General features: G+C 44.3%; 1 protein-coding gene across 3 annotated transcripts in view; it reads right to left on the bottom strand.

Moving 5' to 3' along the window:
- The window catches only part of CDYL (chromodomain Y like), a 173627-nt gene that overhangs the window by 68097 nt on the left and 87047 nt on the right, over positions 1–18483 (bottom strand). For all 3 annotated transcript variants that reach the window (XM_035030769.1, XM_035030768.1, XM_035030767.1), the window contains exon 2: positions 2680–3346. In XM_035030769.1, the coding sequence (XP_034886660.1) occupies positions 2680–3346 (667 nt within the window). The remainder of the gene's footprint in view (positions 1–2679; positions 3347–18483) is intronic.

Here is an 18483-nt window from a genome sequence, read left to right as displayed (position 1 = left end):
ATGGACATTAAAAAATGTTTTCAAAATGGGAAGAAGAATAAAAAAGGAAATCACTAACTCCTTATTTAAACAGAAGCCACTACCCTCCTTTTCTACGAAACTGGAGGCTTTGCTGAGGGCAGCCAGGCCTACACGACTGTGGTAAAGACAAAACGTGGAAACTTTAGGGTCAAAAAAGTTTTGAAAATCATGCCCCCACACCACCCCCTAAAAGTGTATGTACACACAACTTTTGTGGACAAAGTGGAACCACAGATCTTCTGAAGCCTTTTGTGTTCCCTTACTTTCCAAAAATACGGCCCTAGGACTGCGACTTCATAGAGCAAGGATTAGCAAATTTCTTCTGTAAAGAGCCAGACTGCCAGTTTTCTCAGCTTTGCAGGCTATACAGTCTCTGTCATAATGATTCAACTCTGTCCTTGTACCTAGAAAGCAGCCACAGACCCTAAGTCAATGAACGAATGTGGCTGTGTTCCAATGAAACTTTATTTATGGAGGGGCTCCTGGGGGGCTCAGTTGGATGAACGTCTGACTCTTGATTTCAGCTCAGGTCATGATCTCAGAGTTGTGAGATGGAGCCCTGCATTGGGTAAGAGTCTCTCTCCCTCTGCCCCTCCCCCATTTCTGTCTCTCCAAAAACAAAAAAACAGTCTCTCTCCCCTCTCTAAAAAGCAAAACAAAACAAAACCCCCACAAAACTTCATGGATACAGAAATTTGGATTTCTTATATTTTCAACATGTCATTACATATTATTCCTCTTGTTTTTTTTTCAAACATTAGAAAGTGTCAAAACCATTCTTAGCTTGCACGCTGTACAGAAACAGGCGGGGCGCTGGGCTTGGCCCACAGGCTGGCTTGCCAACCACGGCCCCAGAGTCAGCAGACGCCCAGCCCTCATCTACTGCACACAGCCCAGCGCAGTGCCTGGCCCTGAGTCATCAACAGAGAAGTAGATGCTCCTCGTCTAGTGGAGGCAGCAAGCAAAGCTGAGAACACGGGAGTAGGAAGTAAGGAACGTGTTCTGATTCCATCTCTGCCTTCAGCTCTCTCTGAACACCACAGTCTCCGCGGACTCGACTGCCCTCTCTGTGAAACAGAGCACGCAATTCGATGGCTAATCATCTCTTCTGCCCCTGAGTCTCTATGATCCTTCATTTATAGCGAAGTAAAAGAAGCAGGCCAACAATTTGGGAAGTCAACTTGGTAATAAACAAGCTCATACAAGTTCCAGGTGAGGGTGAAACTTTTGGAGTAAGGAAGAAAAGCAGCATTTGGGTAAAGCGTGTTATTGGAAAAATACTAGCCAAATGGCAATTTACTGTCCAAAGGGAAACCCCAGATTTCCGTTTAGATCCCTCCCTCTTCATTGCTCCACAAAGGTCTAAACCAAAACTCACTGACGCACCACAACAAGACGGATAGGGCAGTGTCTCAGGTGAACAGTTCTCCTCAAGGGAAATAGCTCCCCTCCTTCCAAACCAACACCAGTTTGTTTTATTTCACTAAGGGTGAGTTGGCGGGACACTCAGACAGATACAATCACAACACTGCAGCACAGAGGACATGGATGGCATATGAGACCAGAGGATGCAAGAGCACGTGGGTCCTGAACCAGAAGGCAGAGTGGGAGCTCCAGAGGAGGCATGATGCTCCTGGCAGAGAGGGAGCTGAGAGGGGGTGAGGGCCAAGGAGAGACTCAGGAGCACGCCTGCTAACTAAAACAACAGTGGCTGGATTGGACTGCTGACGGGGATGCCCCTCCCCCACCTCCGTCCAAGAACTACAGAAAATGGACAGAAACCCTCAACAGGCAGGAAGCAGGGAGACCAATGAGAAAACTATGGCAGGTAAGAAATGACCAGGGCCCAAAGTGAGGCCAAACTAGTGGGGCTCACATCAGAGAAACCCATAACAGAACTCTATAAAAATCGGTGGCTAGCCGAGGCATGGGGACAGTCAGGGGAAGGGAGCTGTGTTAATCCCAGCTGCGCAGTCTTAGGAGCTGGGGAGGCCACGGCACAACCAGGTAAGCTGCAGAATCCAGGAGCCGAAACACAACAGAAAATACTACCCCTGCTGAGTGGACTCCTACTCTGAAAAAGGGACAACTAGATCTGAACAGTTGATGATTACAGATGAACAAATCAAAGTCCCTTAGGTTCTATTAGGTGATTGGTACCTTCACCTGAAAGGCATTTCCGGTTATTTAAATGCGTCAGCAAAATAAGGCTCGTGACTTCTAATCAATACTGGTCACATTTAGAAAATTCAGATGGACCCTTAACATGAGACTTTCTACATACTAAGATGTATGAAGGTTCACAAAGAAACCTTCTATAAAGGAAAATACCACGCGTAACGGATTTAGAGTGAGGAGATGCCGTTCAAAGCAAGTCAATGTGGTGGGACGGTTTGTGGGTACAAATTAAACAGAGACAGCTAGTGCTGATTGAAAAGAGAAATGCCAAAGGCTTCAGGTAAAGAAAGAGGCTGCACTGGCTCTCAGAGGTTCCAGTCCACAGCCTCCCCAGACTTCCATCAGCCTGCCCTCTAGAGTAAGACCAACACGGAAGAAAGCGGTGCCTACACACCTTGAGAAAATTGCCAGCATGCTGAGAAACAGCCTGTGGCCATCGACAGGGACGCTGCCTACTGAGCAGCTCACCTGGACACTCACCTTTTCCGTTAACAGCTAATCCCGAGGCCATGGCTGCAGTCACAGGGCCAGACACCTGAGGCACTAATGGGTGTATTCGGGGCCTGCTCCCCATCCTAGCTCGCTCTGCACCAGGGCCCAATAAGGCTCCGACTGGCTTTTCGGCTGCTGCTTCTGGTGCTACCGTGTCCTCCTGACCCTGTTCGATGGGGTCCAGCTTCTCAGGGCTCTCGTTCTGAAAGCCGTCCACTGCGGTCCTGCTCTTAATGGGGCTCTTAGGCACAAGTATCTTTATACCTGATTTCGCTAGGTCCATGTTCTTCCGGTTTGAGAGAGATGGAGCTGTGTTCTTCCTGAACTTCTGGCTGGCAGCAAATAACTGACTGTTTTTGGACTCGTGGTCTTTGCCAATCACTAGTGACTTAGGAGAGGTCTTTGAAAAGTTGCTGTTGGTGGATCTGGAGATCTGTTTCCTGGCATTGTTTGGAGAGGTCCTATTTGTTCTGGTTAGTGTGCTTTCTTTCTGCTTTTCGGTGTGGCGTCTGTTAAAATCATGAATGTACTCCTCACAGTTCACAAGGTGCTGCTCTGGTTCCCAAGTGTCGTCCTCACTGTCATAGCCTTTCCACCGAACCAGATATTCTATCTTCCCTTTTTTGTTTTTCCTTTTGTCAACGATCCTTTCAACCTGTTTATAAACAGAAAAGAAAGAGGTGTCAACGTATTATCTGGGGAAAAGGGGGCAAGTTTCATAAGGAAGCATCAGAAATAATAAAAACCACAACAGATAAAGAAAATGACCATCTCTTTCCTAAGCTGAAAAAAGCACAGGAACAGAACATTGGGGATTTTAGCAATTTCCTTGAAATTAAGTCAGACAAGATGCTAAAATTTTATGCCCAGAATACATGGACGTACATTAAGTAGCCTATTTTTCTGTGATTCAAAGGGGGCTCTGTTTTTATTTTTACCTCAGACCCTGACCACCTGAGTTGGTTCTGTTACAGCTGGAACAGGACTAGTCATCTGCAGCCTTCTGCCTGGTCATCCTCAGGGCACCCACGGCAGGCCCTCCTCAGGCACTAGCTCGGCCGTGGTAAACACTAGCTACGAAGGGCTCGGAGCCTCCTGACGTGTGGAACTGGCTCACGGAAGAAACGGTCAGTATTGCAAGTATCAGTGAGAAGCACTCGGTTAAAACGGAGAAAGGTCCATAGACAGTGTGATGCTGTATCAGTAACAAAATGGTCTGGAATGGTCAGTTATTTACCTCCAAATATTGGTTTGAACTAATTTTATTATTATTTTTTTAAGATTTTATTTATTTGACAGAGAGAGACACAGCAAGAGAGGGAACACAAGCCGGGAGAGGAAGAGGGAGAGGTAGGCTTCCTGCTGAGCAGGGAGCCTGATGCAGAACTCGATCCCAGGACCCTGGGATCATGACCTGAGCCTAAGGCAGACGCTTAACGACTGAGCCACCCAGGCGTCCCTGAACTAATTTTACACTAACATCTTCAAAGGAAGATGCTGCTAATCTTTGAATATGATGATCAATATATTCCATACCTAATTTATGAGTTCACACTAATTTATGAATTTGCCATGAAAGATAGTTATTACTGTGACATAGCTATTACCTTCACATTAAGTGTAAATGGGAGATCTTTGATGACTCACACGAACAAAATCTATTTGACATAATTTCCCCATGTTATTGGGGAAATATTTAGAATCTGTTGGAACCTCTCTATAGTTAACATAAAAACCATCAGCCTGCTTCCCCAGCGGCAGCGTGCATCTCTGTACCTTGCAGGGAGAGGCCTACAGCCACAGAGCAGCTCTTTAATTAAGGATTCAACGTCTAAGCCCATCAATTACCAAGAACATAAATAAATTTCTGGCAAACCTACAGGTCAGGTCAGATGACATAATGGTATACCTAGTTCTCCAACATTCCAAAATAACAGAGGCTAACTTAGCGTACAACAACAGACATTTTTGGAGAATGGGAGAATACCTTACCTCATCATTTCCCCCACTCTCAAAATCCACCCCCATCAAAAAAACTCTCCAATATGTCTACCTGGGATATAGGGAATTAAAGCCCTTAACTACAGAAAAGCCTAAAATTAAATACACATTATTGCTTCCGTGAAAAAAGGATTAAGGGTAAAGAAAGGACTTGTTTCAGCAGGTGGCAGATTTCATGCCTAACAGATCTCTACAGAGATAACTAATAATCTCTGTAGATTATTACCTAATAACTAATGTCGGATCTGCATATGTAAGTCCACACGGTCCATAATATAGCATGGAAAGCTTTGAAAGTGATTTTTTTTTCCTGCTCCTTTGCTTGTGAAAAGTTTTATACAAGGGCTTAAGTATTTCAATATAAGCAAAAGATGTATTTCTGGAAAATTCCACATGAATCAATTTCATAGCAGAAATAGTTTAAAAGTTTTAAAGACATGGGGTAAATAGATTCTCTAAGAGGAAACTACATTTTAATACTTATTTTCTTTCTAACTCAATTTCCAGTCCAGAAGCATGAAGTACAGTTGACCCTTGAGCAACATGGGAGTCGGGCACCAACGCCCACCTCCAAGGCACTAAAAAAATCTGCATATAACTTCTGACTTCCCGCAAAACAACTACTGATATCCTGTTGGCTGGAAGACTTACCGATAACACACACAATTAACACATATTTTGTATATGTATTATATACTGTATTCTTACAGTAAAGGAAGCTAGAGAAAAGAAAATATTAAAATGTTACTAAGAAAGTCGTAAGTACGAAAAAATACATTCATGGTACTGTGCGGTACTTATCAGAGAAAGTCGGTGTATAGAAGGACTCACGTAGTTCAAACCCATGTTGTTCAAGGGTCAACTAAACCGTACTGAACCGGAGCACCCAATTTTCCTTTCTTCCACTTTCTTAAAGCTGAAGAGGGAGCTAGTAAAGGAGGATGAGATTCTTGCCCCTCTTGTCCTTTCACTGGTGTTTCTTTTCTAGGGTTGTAACCCACAGGCACCTTCCTTTGCCAGCCCCCAGCAGGCTTGCCCCTCTCTCAGCAGCTGTGGTGGTGTATATGCTATGTTTTATGTATACTCAGTGGTCAGATTTTGTTTAGACACCGAAGGCAGGCAGTAATAGGGGACCCATGAGACTGGGGGTTGGCAAACTTTAGGTAAAGGGGCACACAGGCCATATGGGCTCCCAACCACCAAACTCTTGTCACTGTATAAATGTTGTTCGTGTTGTAGCATATAAAGGAGGAGACTTTTTAAAAGCAAAAACAATTCGATTTATGGACACTAAAATTAGATTTTCTAATTTACTTGTGTCATGAAATATTAAGCTTTTGATTTTTTTCAACTATTTAAAAAGGTAAAAACCATTCTTCGAGTTAACCTGAGGCCACAGTTTGCTGACCCCTGCATTAGATGCTGAGAAAGCAACAGGACACAGGACATTCAGGTTGCAGACTTGCCGTCCTACTGATTCTCATGGGGAACATGGCTTGCAAATTGACAAGACACATATAGCTGATAAGGAGACAGCAAGCATGCCTTTCAAGTGTCAGGTCTACCAGAATCACTCCAGGCCCTAGACGCAGGGTAGGGACGTTTAGGCCAATGACCATAGCCCTCTTAATACCAACTCGGACTCCACTGGTACATGACACCCTCTCCCCACCATTCAAGGACAGACGTCCTTCTTCCCCCTTTGAAAGCTTAAAGGAAAAGTCCTACTGATTCTTAGTCTGAGTGGCTAAAAGAAATTAGTCTCCCAAAAAAAGGCATCATCATCCAGATTCAAAAATATTTGACCGTACTAGTAAGCCTAAAATTACTTCCAGAGTGCTTTTATGATGGTGAGGGAGGAAAACCTTGATTCCAAGAGAAACACATAAATAAACTTTCCTTCAGGTTTTCGGTCCCTTCCCCTTGTGTTCTTCCTCTCCTTGCTAACATAGCCGTTTCTGAAAACCAGTCTCAGTTAACAGTCTTTTCAAAGTATACGCACAGGTATCCACCTCTAGTTACAGAATTTCAATGCAAAGAATTTTATATAAAACAAACTTATTAACACAGAAGTATAGAACCGCAGACTAGTTCTACTAAGATTCTTAAAAGCCCAAGACAAAATGAAGAAAGGCATGAAAATCTTATCCAAATTACCTGGATTGTTCTGCTGTGTTACCCACACTAACATGTGCAGTAAAATTCTGGTGAATCCAAATCACAATAGCCTTGACTACCTGCGGCACAGTAAACTGACCAAAGTTCTGTTCGTTAGGATTTCCTTCTAAAACTCAATCTAAAAAGCCAAGATGTGACACAAGTCAGACAAGGCTTTCCTTAACACTACAATGTCCTCCGATGGTTTGCACAGCTGTGAAATTAATCAAAAGATCATTCCAAACACCTAATTCACTTCACCTACCTCAGAGCACATCCTAGTATCTGTGGCCCCAGGAATGTGCTGAAATGTGCTACAGAGTCACAGAAGCCAGACAAGGATGGACAAAGGTTCCCTAACACAGAAACAAAAACCCACAGAGAAGCCCAAACTGGTTAAAGAGCTCAGGAAGAGTAGGAAGAAAGAGTAACTCTGCTATTGCTACATTAAATACCAAACAGCCTAGAAATTTTATCAGGGCAAGGCATCCAAATATATCAACTTACAGGAAAAGACCAAAGTTGCAAAATACAGTAGGAAAAGTTTGGCACACTGTGCTATCGGTAACCTTGTCAGCGATACTTGCTGATTCCTCCCAGCCAGAACAGCGGGAGCAGGCTGCCAGGGTAACTTTGAAACCACAAGAAATGCTGAGATCTTTTCTCAGGTTTGGGTCTTACACCAATGGCTGGAAAATCTGGAACAACCGAGCATCACTATGGGAAAAATGAATAAACAAAAACCCTGCTTTTATCAAAGAATTCTACAGGACCTTTGAAAAGCAAAAGCTCTTTATATGAGGAAGAGAAGTGTTTCACCAGCCGTTTGAGAGTTGTGTTTACTATTAAAAGGAAAAGTTGCCTGAAATACTAAGAACATTTAACTATTAAAAACACAGGCAGATAGTTCCACTGCAAGAAGTATAGGTGTAATATAAACATAAATAGTTGACAACACTGTAAAGAAACCAAAAGCTGGTAGACACTGGAGGGACTAGACCCTTTAAACAAAGGAACCCAAGGGCTTCTGCACTCCCTGGTCGGCTGCTAGTAGGACTCACATAGAAAGTGCAGTCTTCCAGGCTTCGGGGGTCAGAAGGCCGAGTCAGGAGTTGACAGAGTGCTAGAAATCTAGTGGAGATCACAGACAGGAGGGCCCCCACAGAAGGGGGAGTCCCCTGAAACAATATTATTATAAACCCTCTCAAATCCCAGGTGGACTCCTGAACTACAACAGGCTAGTGGAAAACAACAATGGGTGTGTTGGGGGCACCCAAGTCCACCTCCAGGTTTGAGGATTCACTAGAACTCCGAGGCCTCAGCATGCAGTCTCACTCATGGCTATGATTTAACACAGTGAAAGGACACTAAGCAAAATGAACAAAGGGAAAAGCATGTAGGGGAAAGTCCAAGGGAAACCGAGTGCAGGCTTGCAAGGGTCCTCTCCCAGGGGAGTCACACAGGATGCACTTCATTCCTCCAGCAACAAGTTGTCACAACACATGCAAAATGCTGTCTACCAAAGAAGCTCATTAAGGACTTCCTGCCCAAGATTTTTTTGTTAGGGCTGGCCACAGAGGCATCCGCTGCCTAGCATGGGTCAAAATTCCAGATTCTTGGAAGGAAGCAGGTGTTCAGCATAAACCAGACCAATGGACATCACAATCAAATCTAAACAAACCAAGATAAAGGGTAACACCAACTAGCCAGTGAGCAGAGGACAGGAGAAGACATCACAGACAGCACCACAACACTGGGGGCCAGGAGACAAAGGAAACATATTTAAAGCACTGAAGGAAAAACCTGTCAATTCAGAATTCTTTATCTAAAAAAAATACGCTTCAAAAGCAAAGGTAGAGTTCCAATTCTGGGATGGCAGTATAAAATAAGGAGCTCTGTAAACACATTCTTCAACCAAATAAGCAAAGCTGGTAAACTATTACCAAACACCCCCCCAAAAAACATTAAAAAAAAAAAAAAAAGAAAAAAATCACAAAACCCTAAAGTCTCTGGAAACTGTCCTAAGGCCATAGAGCAAATGAAGGAACGTTTATTCAAGAAAGTCAACTAACACTCGGTAAGAACAGAGAGTTCATGGCATCTGAGCCAAGACCCACTTCTTTCCCCACCTACCCTCCAGTTAGTGTGACAGGAGCTCACTGAGTGTAGCTAAGAATATAGGCTTTCTCTCCCCTCTCTCGGCTACCAAATGTCACTAGGACAGACAGGCTACCAGCATTTCTCCTCTCCCACTTAAAGGAGAAGAGGTAAAAACCTCTTATGAGTATGACTGAGAGGTCAGGGGCTCATTTCCTCTAGCTGGCCCCTATTCATAAGGAGGCTTTATCCCAGGGGTAACAGGGCAAAAATATTGGGGACTGTGACCAATTCTGCCCCGAGTCACTCTGGGAGAGGTTTTATGTTGGCAGAGGCAAGCTGAGAAATCAGAGGCTACCACTCTACTCAGCACCCAGACTAGTGGTTCAGAGATTTTGCCCTGGGGGAGAGGTAATCCATAAGAAAAGAGAACTATTTCCCAAAATAAATGACTTTGTTTGAGACAGAGTATGTGTAAGTTTAAACCTAAGGATGTTCTTAAAAATGATAATGAAGGGCAACAAGCTAAACCATAACTCACCCAGTCACCAGGGAAGGCCAGCTAATAAGAGCCCCCCTAGGATACGAGTAACTCTCAGACTGGTCTCAGAAACTACTCCTACCCAAATTTAATTGGGTCAGACTGCTAAGCAATTAATGCACCAGACACTGTAAAACAAAAAAAACCCAAAAAACAAGAGAGTAGCTAACCAGTAATCAGTTGATTCTAACAGGCTAGGTGTAATACCAAATAAAGCTAGCAGCTTAGAGAACCAGGGAAGGAGACAGCCAAAGAGAGCCTATGAAAGCACTGTTATCCCAGGACTTGCTCAAGACTGTGCCCACTGAGGAGTCCATGGAAGTCTTCACAGAGTAGGGGTAATGGATTTCACTAAAATAGTCTAGTCAAGTCACAAAACAAACCATCAAGCAAATAACAACAAAAGTAAGTCCCAGAGAGGGGAGAGACGAACCAGTATCTAGAACTGCTGCAATATATAACCTAAAATGTCCAGTTTTCAAAAAATTACAAGTCATGAAAACACACAGGATGATCAAGTGGCCTATACAACACTGGGGGAAAACAGGCAACAGGAACTGCTTGGGAAAAGAGAGCTACCAGGTATAGCAGACAAAGACTTCATATAAGGACACCATACTTAGAGAAGTAAAGTATGAAGACAGTATCACCTTAAAGAATATCATTAACAAGTTAGAAATGCAAAAAGAACCAAACGGAAAAACTTTTTAATTCTGGGTGCTCAACAGATTTGAATTGGAAGAAAAATCAATCAACTTGAAGAAAAGATGGATGGAACCACAGAAATGTGAGACATGCAACTGCACACCAGTATTTGTGCAATGGGGAACACAAGGAGATGAAGAAGCAGAAATGTTTGTAAAAATGGCTGAAAACTTCCCCCAAGTTTAGGATAAATGCAGAGACCCAGAAACACAGGTAATAGTCAAAATACCAATAATCAGGGCAGAGAAAACCTGGAAGCAGCAAGAGGAAAATAACTCCACAGTAGAAGGGAATTCTTGTAAGATTAACAGCTAACTTCTTATCAGACATAATGGAAGAAAAAGGCAGTGGGACAATATTCAAGGTACTAAAAGAAAACCATCTCAGCGAAGAATCTTATATACAGCAATGCTCTTTTTCAAAAATGAAAACAGAAAAGGGTACATACTATGTGATTCTAAATGTCTGACAATCCTGAAAAGGCAGCACTATAGAGACTGTAAAAAGATAAGTGTTTGGGTTAGTGTGGAAAAAGGGATGAACAGGTAGAGCACAGAAAAGTTGTAGGGCAGTGAAACTATTTTCTATGATACTATAATGGTGGATAAATGTCATTAAAGACTTGTCAAAACCCACAGAATGTAAAACACAAAGAGTAAACCCTAATGTAAACTATGGACTTTGTGTGATAGGACTCGTCAGTGCAGGTTCATCAATTGTAACAAATGCACCACTCTGGTCGGGGATGTCCACGATAGTGGGGCAGGCTGTTCCTGCATATAGGGGCAGGAAGTACATGGGAACACTCTGTTCCTTCTGCTCCATTTTGCCGTGAATCTTAAAACTGCTATGAAAAAGAAGTCTACAAACCACCCCCTCTCCCAAAATGAAAACAAAATAAAGATACTCTCAGATAAATAAAAGCAAAATTTGTTGCTTGCAGAGCTGCTTTACAAAACATACCTAAGGAAGTTCTTCAGGCTGTAAACAGATAAACCAGAATTCACACACAAAAACCCAAAGAGGACTAGTAAAGGTAATTATATAATTCTAAAAGTTTAAAATGCATATTTTTCTGCATTCTTCTTACTTAAAAAGCAACTGTATAAAACAACACATATACAGTTGTGCTGCTGGATCTGTAACATATAGAAATATATAACTGTTTCAAGCATATCTAATAAGAGCCAACAAAATACATGACGCTAAAACTGACAAAAGAATAAGCAGAGAAATGACAATTCAACAGTAAGAGTTGGAGACTTCATTTCCACATTCAGTAATGGATAGAGCAAACAGAAGATCAACAAGGTAACAGAAGTCCAGAACACCACCATATACAAGCGAGACCCAGCAGACATCCAGGGAATTCTCTATCCAACAACAGCAGAATATAATTCTTCTTAAGCACACATGGAACATTCCCCAGCATAGACCATATACCAGCCCATAACATGAGCCTCAATAAATTTGAAGGGATTGAAGTCATACAAAGTCTTATTGCCAATAAAATGGAGTGAAAATGAAAATTAACAGAAAAATCTGAGAAATTCACCACTGTGGGACAAAGAAGAAATCACAAGGGAAATTAGGAAATCCCAAAAGATAAATACAAAAATACAAAATACAGTGATGAAAGGGAAATTTATAGTTGTAAATTGCCTACACTGAAAAAGAAGAAAAATTTCAAATCAATAGCCTAACCATTCACCTTAAGACACTGGAAGAGGGGCCTGGGTGGCTCAGTCAGTTAAGTGATGGACTCTTGATTTCGGCTCAGGTCATGGTCTTGGGGTTCTGGGATTGAGCTTGGTGCCAACTCTGTGCTCAGCATGGTGTCTGTTTGTCCCTCTTCCTCTGTCCTTCCTCCCCCGCTCAAATAAAAAAAATAAAATCTTAAAAAAAAAAAAGACACTGGGAAAAAAGCAAACTAAACCCAAAGCATGCAAAAGGAAGAAAATAATAAGAATTAGAGTAGAAGTTCATGGAACAAAGAACAGAAAAGCAATATTAAAAAAACAAAACAAAACACAACAAAACCAAGTTTCCTTGAAAAGATCAACAAAATTGACCAAACTTTAGTTATATTAATCAAGAAAAGAGAACACTAAAATTACTAAAATCAGGAATGAAAGAGGGAACTACCAACAGTACAGAAATAAACAGAATTATAATACCATGAACAACTGTATGCCAACGATTTGGATAACTTAGATGAAATAAGCAATTCCAGGAAAGACAGAAACTCCTGAAACTGAATCTGAATAGATTTATAACAAATAAAAAGAATGAATTTGTGAAAAAACAAAAAGAAAACAAAAAAACCAAACCAAAACAAAAACTCCCCACAAAGAAAAAGCACAGGAGCAGATTGCTTTTCTGGTGAATTCTACCTGGCCTATCGTGATCATTCAAAGCTGTAAGCAAATCTACCCTAAGGTCTGAAGGGAGACACTATTTTTATCTCCAAGACTGTTTGCTATACCAACATTACCGAAGAGAGTCAAGGACAAATGCACAGTCTCTGTTCCCAAGACATACAGAAATGCAGAGGAAAAAGCATACGGAGATCCCTCGAGAACTGTCCCCCCAACAGTATCCATCCCTTGTATTCACACTGTCTTGGCTTCTGGCAAATTTACCTGAGTATACCACTCCATCAGCTGCTGTGATCAATCTGACCATTAGAGGCTGGGACAAATCCTTTCAATTTGTCTCATACAACATTTAATTAAAGCTACTATCTGCAGGACTCCAGGCATCAGAATGAGCTACCCTGCAGTCCTGTCTTTAGCCATGCCTCCAGTGTCCTGGACCCAGCTGGCTGAACAAATCCCATAAACTCTCAGGATCTATCTCAGAAAGCCAGATGGCTTTCTCCTTAAGTTTCTGAATTGATTTTTCCTCTTGCTCTGGGGCATTAATACAGGTACAACAGGACGCATTAGTAATTGCACAAGCTCTGTCTTGGCCCACAAGGAGGAAATCCAGAGCAGTGCTAGCATCTATACAACCCTGACTAGCGAGCTGAGGCTGACTATCTTCCAGCCAAGGCATTTTTACTGCTCACTTCAGAGAAAGGCAGCGACAAATTTCCTACTGCCCTTTCTATGGTTCTCACAGTAGGGCTAACTGTCTGCAGGCTGTATACACAGTAAGTCAATTATCCCTCCAGCAACCTGCTCTGAGTAATCAAGAGTAGCCTCATTTTGGAGATCTCCACGGTCTTATGAGGGCTCTACGACCTACTACTGGCTGTTTTCCTTAAACACCTCAAGGTCTTCAGTGATCACCCTCAGGGTGTAAGTCACCATGTTTGTGGGAGAGAAACGTGCTAGTTTCCGGATTTCATACAAGCACAGTCCCAATGGTGCACATGTTGGTCCTGGAAAGTGTTGTTTACAGTGACTGGGGTTCCCCCAGTGGCCCTTCTATCATGGGGGCATAGGTTGAAAGTGCCTCCAACATAGCTTTCCAGCTGGTTAAGTTCAAATAACTGTCCTGTCCTTGTTTTTGGAGGGGCAGCCTGAGAACAGTCAGTCCAACTTGTCCAGTTTGTCCAGTCAACCAGCCAGGTGGCAGTCATCTGTGCTCATGGAATGACAGTGATGGCCCTAAGAATGGAGGCGGGCTGACATCTGAAGGTGTTAACAGGTGTTTTGTGGAGGAGGAACTGTTCTACGTGGCTTCCGATATCTTCTCAGTGCGGTTACGAGGAACGCACCAATTCATCATCAGAATATGTTCTGGCCAGGGAAGGCAGATCCAAAAGTTACACTTAAGTCCCTTGCAAAAATTTGGGAGAACCACACCAAGGCTTTTCCATTACTGAGGACGACTCTAGGGGTGGTTCTGAAGGACAAGGATCTTTAATGTCCTTTCCTTTCCGATACCTCCGGAGATAGAAAGTGCTCTCTCCCCAGGTGTCAGGACTGGTTCCAATACCACATGTTCCCATTACAGCACCTGCTTGCCAATCACACTTTACCCACACCCAATCCTCTGCAAGGTAGGGCCAGGTGCTGGAGAAGTGAGGGCATTTTTATGCAGCTTACACAGATCCACTGTCTTTCTACGTTGGCCAACGTGTGCCCTGCTGGGAACTCAGTGGCCAGAGGACTAAACTAAGTGATCGTTATCCTAATAATCTAGGCTTCCCCTATCAGTCCGACAAGACAATTCAGGTGACCACAGCAAAATTAAATTCAAATTCCCTAAGTCCCCATTGGCTGGGCTGTCACCCAGAGCAGTCTGCGTTTGCTGTTATGGGAAAAAATATACCCAGGAATGATCAGGATGGAATCCAGAATTTTCAAAATGGGTGTATATAAAATGTCTCACAACTTCTGTCCTAGTCATAACCCAGGAAGCAGCTAAGAGGAAATGATCCCTTCCTGGGGAAAGCTGTATTCAGTGATCCAACTGCTTTGCTATGTGTAGAGGAGGAGGGGATGAGATGAAGGAGGCAGAGTCAGAAACCTTTCTGCACGGGTTTCTGAGGAGGCTACTCCAGGGCTCCGTGATGCCACACGCCATCTGTGGATGGGACCATGGAAGGCCCACCGAATACCTTAACTGAAAGTCTACTACTAAGTGGCATTTGAGATAAAGGTGCAACACTGCCAGGCTGCACATGGTCTGGACAGCTTGGAAACACGGCACAGATTAGTTTCAGGGGTCACTATGGTATGGCCAAAGCTGGCTGGCCAGTCGAGAACAGCAACACCATAACTTGAAAGTGTCATTAGTGGCAAGGCACCCGTTAGCTGTGAGGAAGGCGCAAAGGTCTCCTGTAATCAGCCTGCCAGGGGGCAGGTGGGACAAAGGCCCACGTGATGTGGCTCCCCTCTGTCTGGGAAACTGGGTAAACATTTGGCAGGAATCATATGCTGGACATGCAGCGGTCAAGTGTGTGCCAGAAACACGGACGTCTTTACAAGGAGTCCGGTCGGTGACGGCGGATGTGCGGTCATGTCTGGTACCTGGACGGTGCAGGCTCACCCAGCAGCCGGACGCCAGCCGGTCTCATCGAGGGCGGGCACTTATCAGGGGCGTGGACATGAGGAGCTCAAAACAGTCCATCGTTTTCCAAGCAGCAGACGGAAGGCTAGGCCACACCCCGGAGTCCGTCCAGACCTCACGGCTCACCAAGGGGAGTACCGAGCAGAGCGTGAGTGCTGCCCTGAGGTATGCCTAATGAGCAGAGAGGCCACGTCCCATCTCAAGAGCAGGTGCAGCAGCGGGACCTGATGCATACCACCGGTTTTCAGCTCAACTGAACCATTACTGAACCAGGCCTGGCATCTCAGGGAACTCTGTGAAGCAAGGGTCCCACTGAGCCAGTGGCTCAAGCTTAGGGTGAAGGAGTGGGGGATACAGACTCCTCCCACTTTTTGCATAAAGTTAACATGCCACTGGGACCAGGCATTTAGTTCTTCAACATGGCATTTCCACTTAACAATCAAGGCCTGTTGGGCCCTTCCCGTTGGGTTAGTCACTGATTCCAAATTCACCACCTCAAAATGAGAGTACCGGGCCTGAGAGTCACAAGACCTCCAGGGGACAGGCATTCAATTTCGACAAGAGCCTGGTAGCAAGGTAAGAACAAACTAATAATAGCTAGCTGCTTTTCAAAAGGGGGGTGCCTGCAGCCAAGACAGCTGCAGACCTCTGGACAGCTTCCAACACAACCTGCTAGATTTGGCCTCAAAGGATGCTGATTTGCACGCTGGCCTATATAAAGGGCCAAGGAGAATAATGTCCAAGTGAGGCACACGCTGTCTCCAACAGCCAAAGCCCAATAAAGTGCTGGACTTCCTATTTCATGTGGGGGCTAAGGAGAGAAAAATTATTGTCGAGTTCATACGGGGTCCCAGGCCATAAGTCTGCCCATAGAGTCCTAAAAGCCTTTACATAGCAAGTAGACCTCTCAATTTTGTTGGGGGTGAATGAGCCACTCTTGCTGGTGATGAGAACCCAGACAGTGCTTTGGAGACCGAGGCTTCTGACATGCCTGCCAGCAGGACACCACCTAGAGGGTGAAAGCTGTGATTTCAGAGGGCAGGATCACTCAGTCTAAATCCTAACCCACCCACTACTGGCAAACTGTGGACGAACTTACATACCCCCAAAGACGGACTACAATCTACACACAGTTCTTTCTGATTGGGAGAATCCTCCTTGAAACTTACAGGACAGGGAAGTCCGAAGTATATAATAACACATCAATTCCTACTATACATTCGGATATATAGCAATAGTACACTGAATTGACCCAATGGGCTCTACCCAGGAGATCACGTTAACTTCTTTCCCCACTGCACAAAGCTTGGCGAAAGCCCGTCAGTTGATTCAGATACCACCTACTCCTGCAAGACTGGGAAGGAGGGTGACTTGGGTGGCCTTACCCAAAAGAGTCACAAATGTTTGAGCTCCTCCCCTTTCCCAAGTTCCCTAGACTACCAGGATGGGTGTGTACGGCCTGCAGTCCCCTTTGGGGACAGGGAAGGCTCAGCCAGACCTCCCTAAAGCAGCTGGGGTCAAAGCAGAGGAGGACAGAGGGTCAGGTGCTGCACCAGTTAATAAGCACATTCACCTTCCATTCAAGTGGCACGGTGGCTGCTCCTGGCTCAACCGCACTTCCAGTGTTTTCAGGCCACTGTAATGAAGCCCTGTGTCAGGTGGCAAGGCCATTACTGTTTTCAGCAGTCTCATCTGGCTGGGGCAATAGAGTCTGCACATTTTAGCTGGTTCAGGCCTGACTTGCTCAGCAGCAACTTCACGGCGTGTGACTAAACTATGGGTATTCGATGCTCCACTGTCCTGACACCTCACATGGTTTTAGCAGAAAGGCCAGGGGAGAATTTTCCAGGCAGTGGGGCTACCAACAACAATTTATCTCAAACTTTTAGGGTTTCTCTTTCTCTAGTGCGTCACCTTCATCAGCACTGGAAATCCAATGTGGGGCAGCAAAAGCCCGACGAGTACTAGTCAATGCATCATCAGTGTTTTCCCACTGGTATTTGTCTGTCTCTGGGAAATCTCTCTGAGAGGGCCAAACCTCCCTCCTGGCAGCCAGGACCCTCTGCAAAAAAAAACGGAGCCTTTTATTGTCATGTCCTGATGGACCGGAGGTTGGCATGACACAGTGTTGGAGAAACGGAGTAGCAAGGCTGCCCAGCTGTTTCTGCTTTAACAAGTCCCAACCTCTCATCTCCCAAGGGAACCAGCCAAAGTCCTAACAATCTGCCTGCTTTCTGCCCATTGTGGTTGTGACTTTCCCTCCTTTAGCTGTTTGAGAAGGGCCAGAACCATCTGCCCACCAAACCAATGAGGATGTCCTCCTGCCCAGGGAGGAGGCACCATAACCAGAGCAGTGTTTGGCAGCCGTGTTCAAACATGACCATGTAGTCAGGGGTCAGTTTGCACGCATCTCCCACTTCTTTCTCATTCTCGCACAATTAAAGGAGACGACCATTTATTGCCAGGTTGAGGATTTGGTCAACATGTCAAGCTACTGATCTTCCTGGGTTTTCCTCAAATCTCCTCAGTTGACCCAGGAGGCTTTCATCCTCCCCTTTGAGAAAACCATAGCCTTGTCTGTGTCCTGTCATCATAACCGAAACTGTTAAGAACTGTGACCTGTGATTTCACACTATTTGCAAGCTAACAAATGAGCCTGCCAAGTTTCATAAATGTGGCAGAAGGCAAGAGACTTGGAGTCCTAGATAACAGGACTTTGACTACTCACAGCAACTGGAACAGTCAGAGTACCAGCATCTTATTTTAAGTTCCCCGAGCCCCAGTTCCCTCAGGAGGACACACGAGGGCCATACAATGGATTATGGTACAGGAGAGGACACTGAGCTTAGGAAGCTCAATTTTTTAGGACGGTCAGTGAGTGTGCCTGTCCCAACGCCTGGCAGGAGAAACTACTGCTGTCCTCTACACAGACATCCTTAAATGATGTTCAAGGCAGGGGGTGAGGGAGGTGCAGGAACTGGATGAAGGTCGTCAAAAGGTATAAACTTCCAGTTTTAAGATAAAGAAGTACTGGTGAATTAATGTACCACATGAGTTGTAGTTAACACTGCTGTATGGTCTATCTGACAGTTGCTAAGAGAGTAGATCCTAGAAGTTCTCATCACGAGGAAAAGAATTTTTTTTTTCCTTTTTTGCATCTACATAAGATGATGGTTGTTAACTAAACTTACTGTGGTAATCATTTTGCAAAATATGTAAGTCAGGTCATTATGCTGTGCATTTTAAACTTATACACTGCTGTATGTCAA

The sequence above is a fragment of the Mirounga leonina genome, unplaced genomic scaffold (assembly GCF_011800145.1).
Source record: "Mirounga leonina isolate KUSES-001 unplaced genomic scaffold, KU_Mleo_1.0 Mir_366, whole genome shotgun sequence".
In the NCBI taxonomy this organism is placed as follows: Eukaryota; Metazoa; Chordata; class Mammalia; order Carnivora; family Phocidae; genus Mirounga; species Mirounga leonina.
Note: the sequence above shows the minus strand (reverse complement) of the source record. Positions and strands in the feature narration are given on the sequence as shown.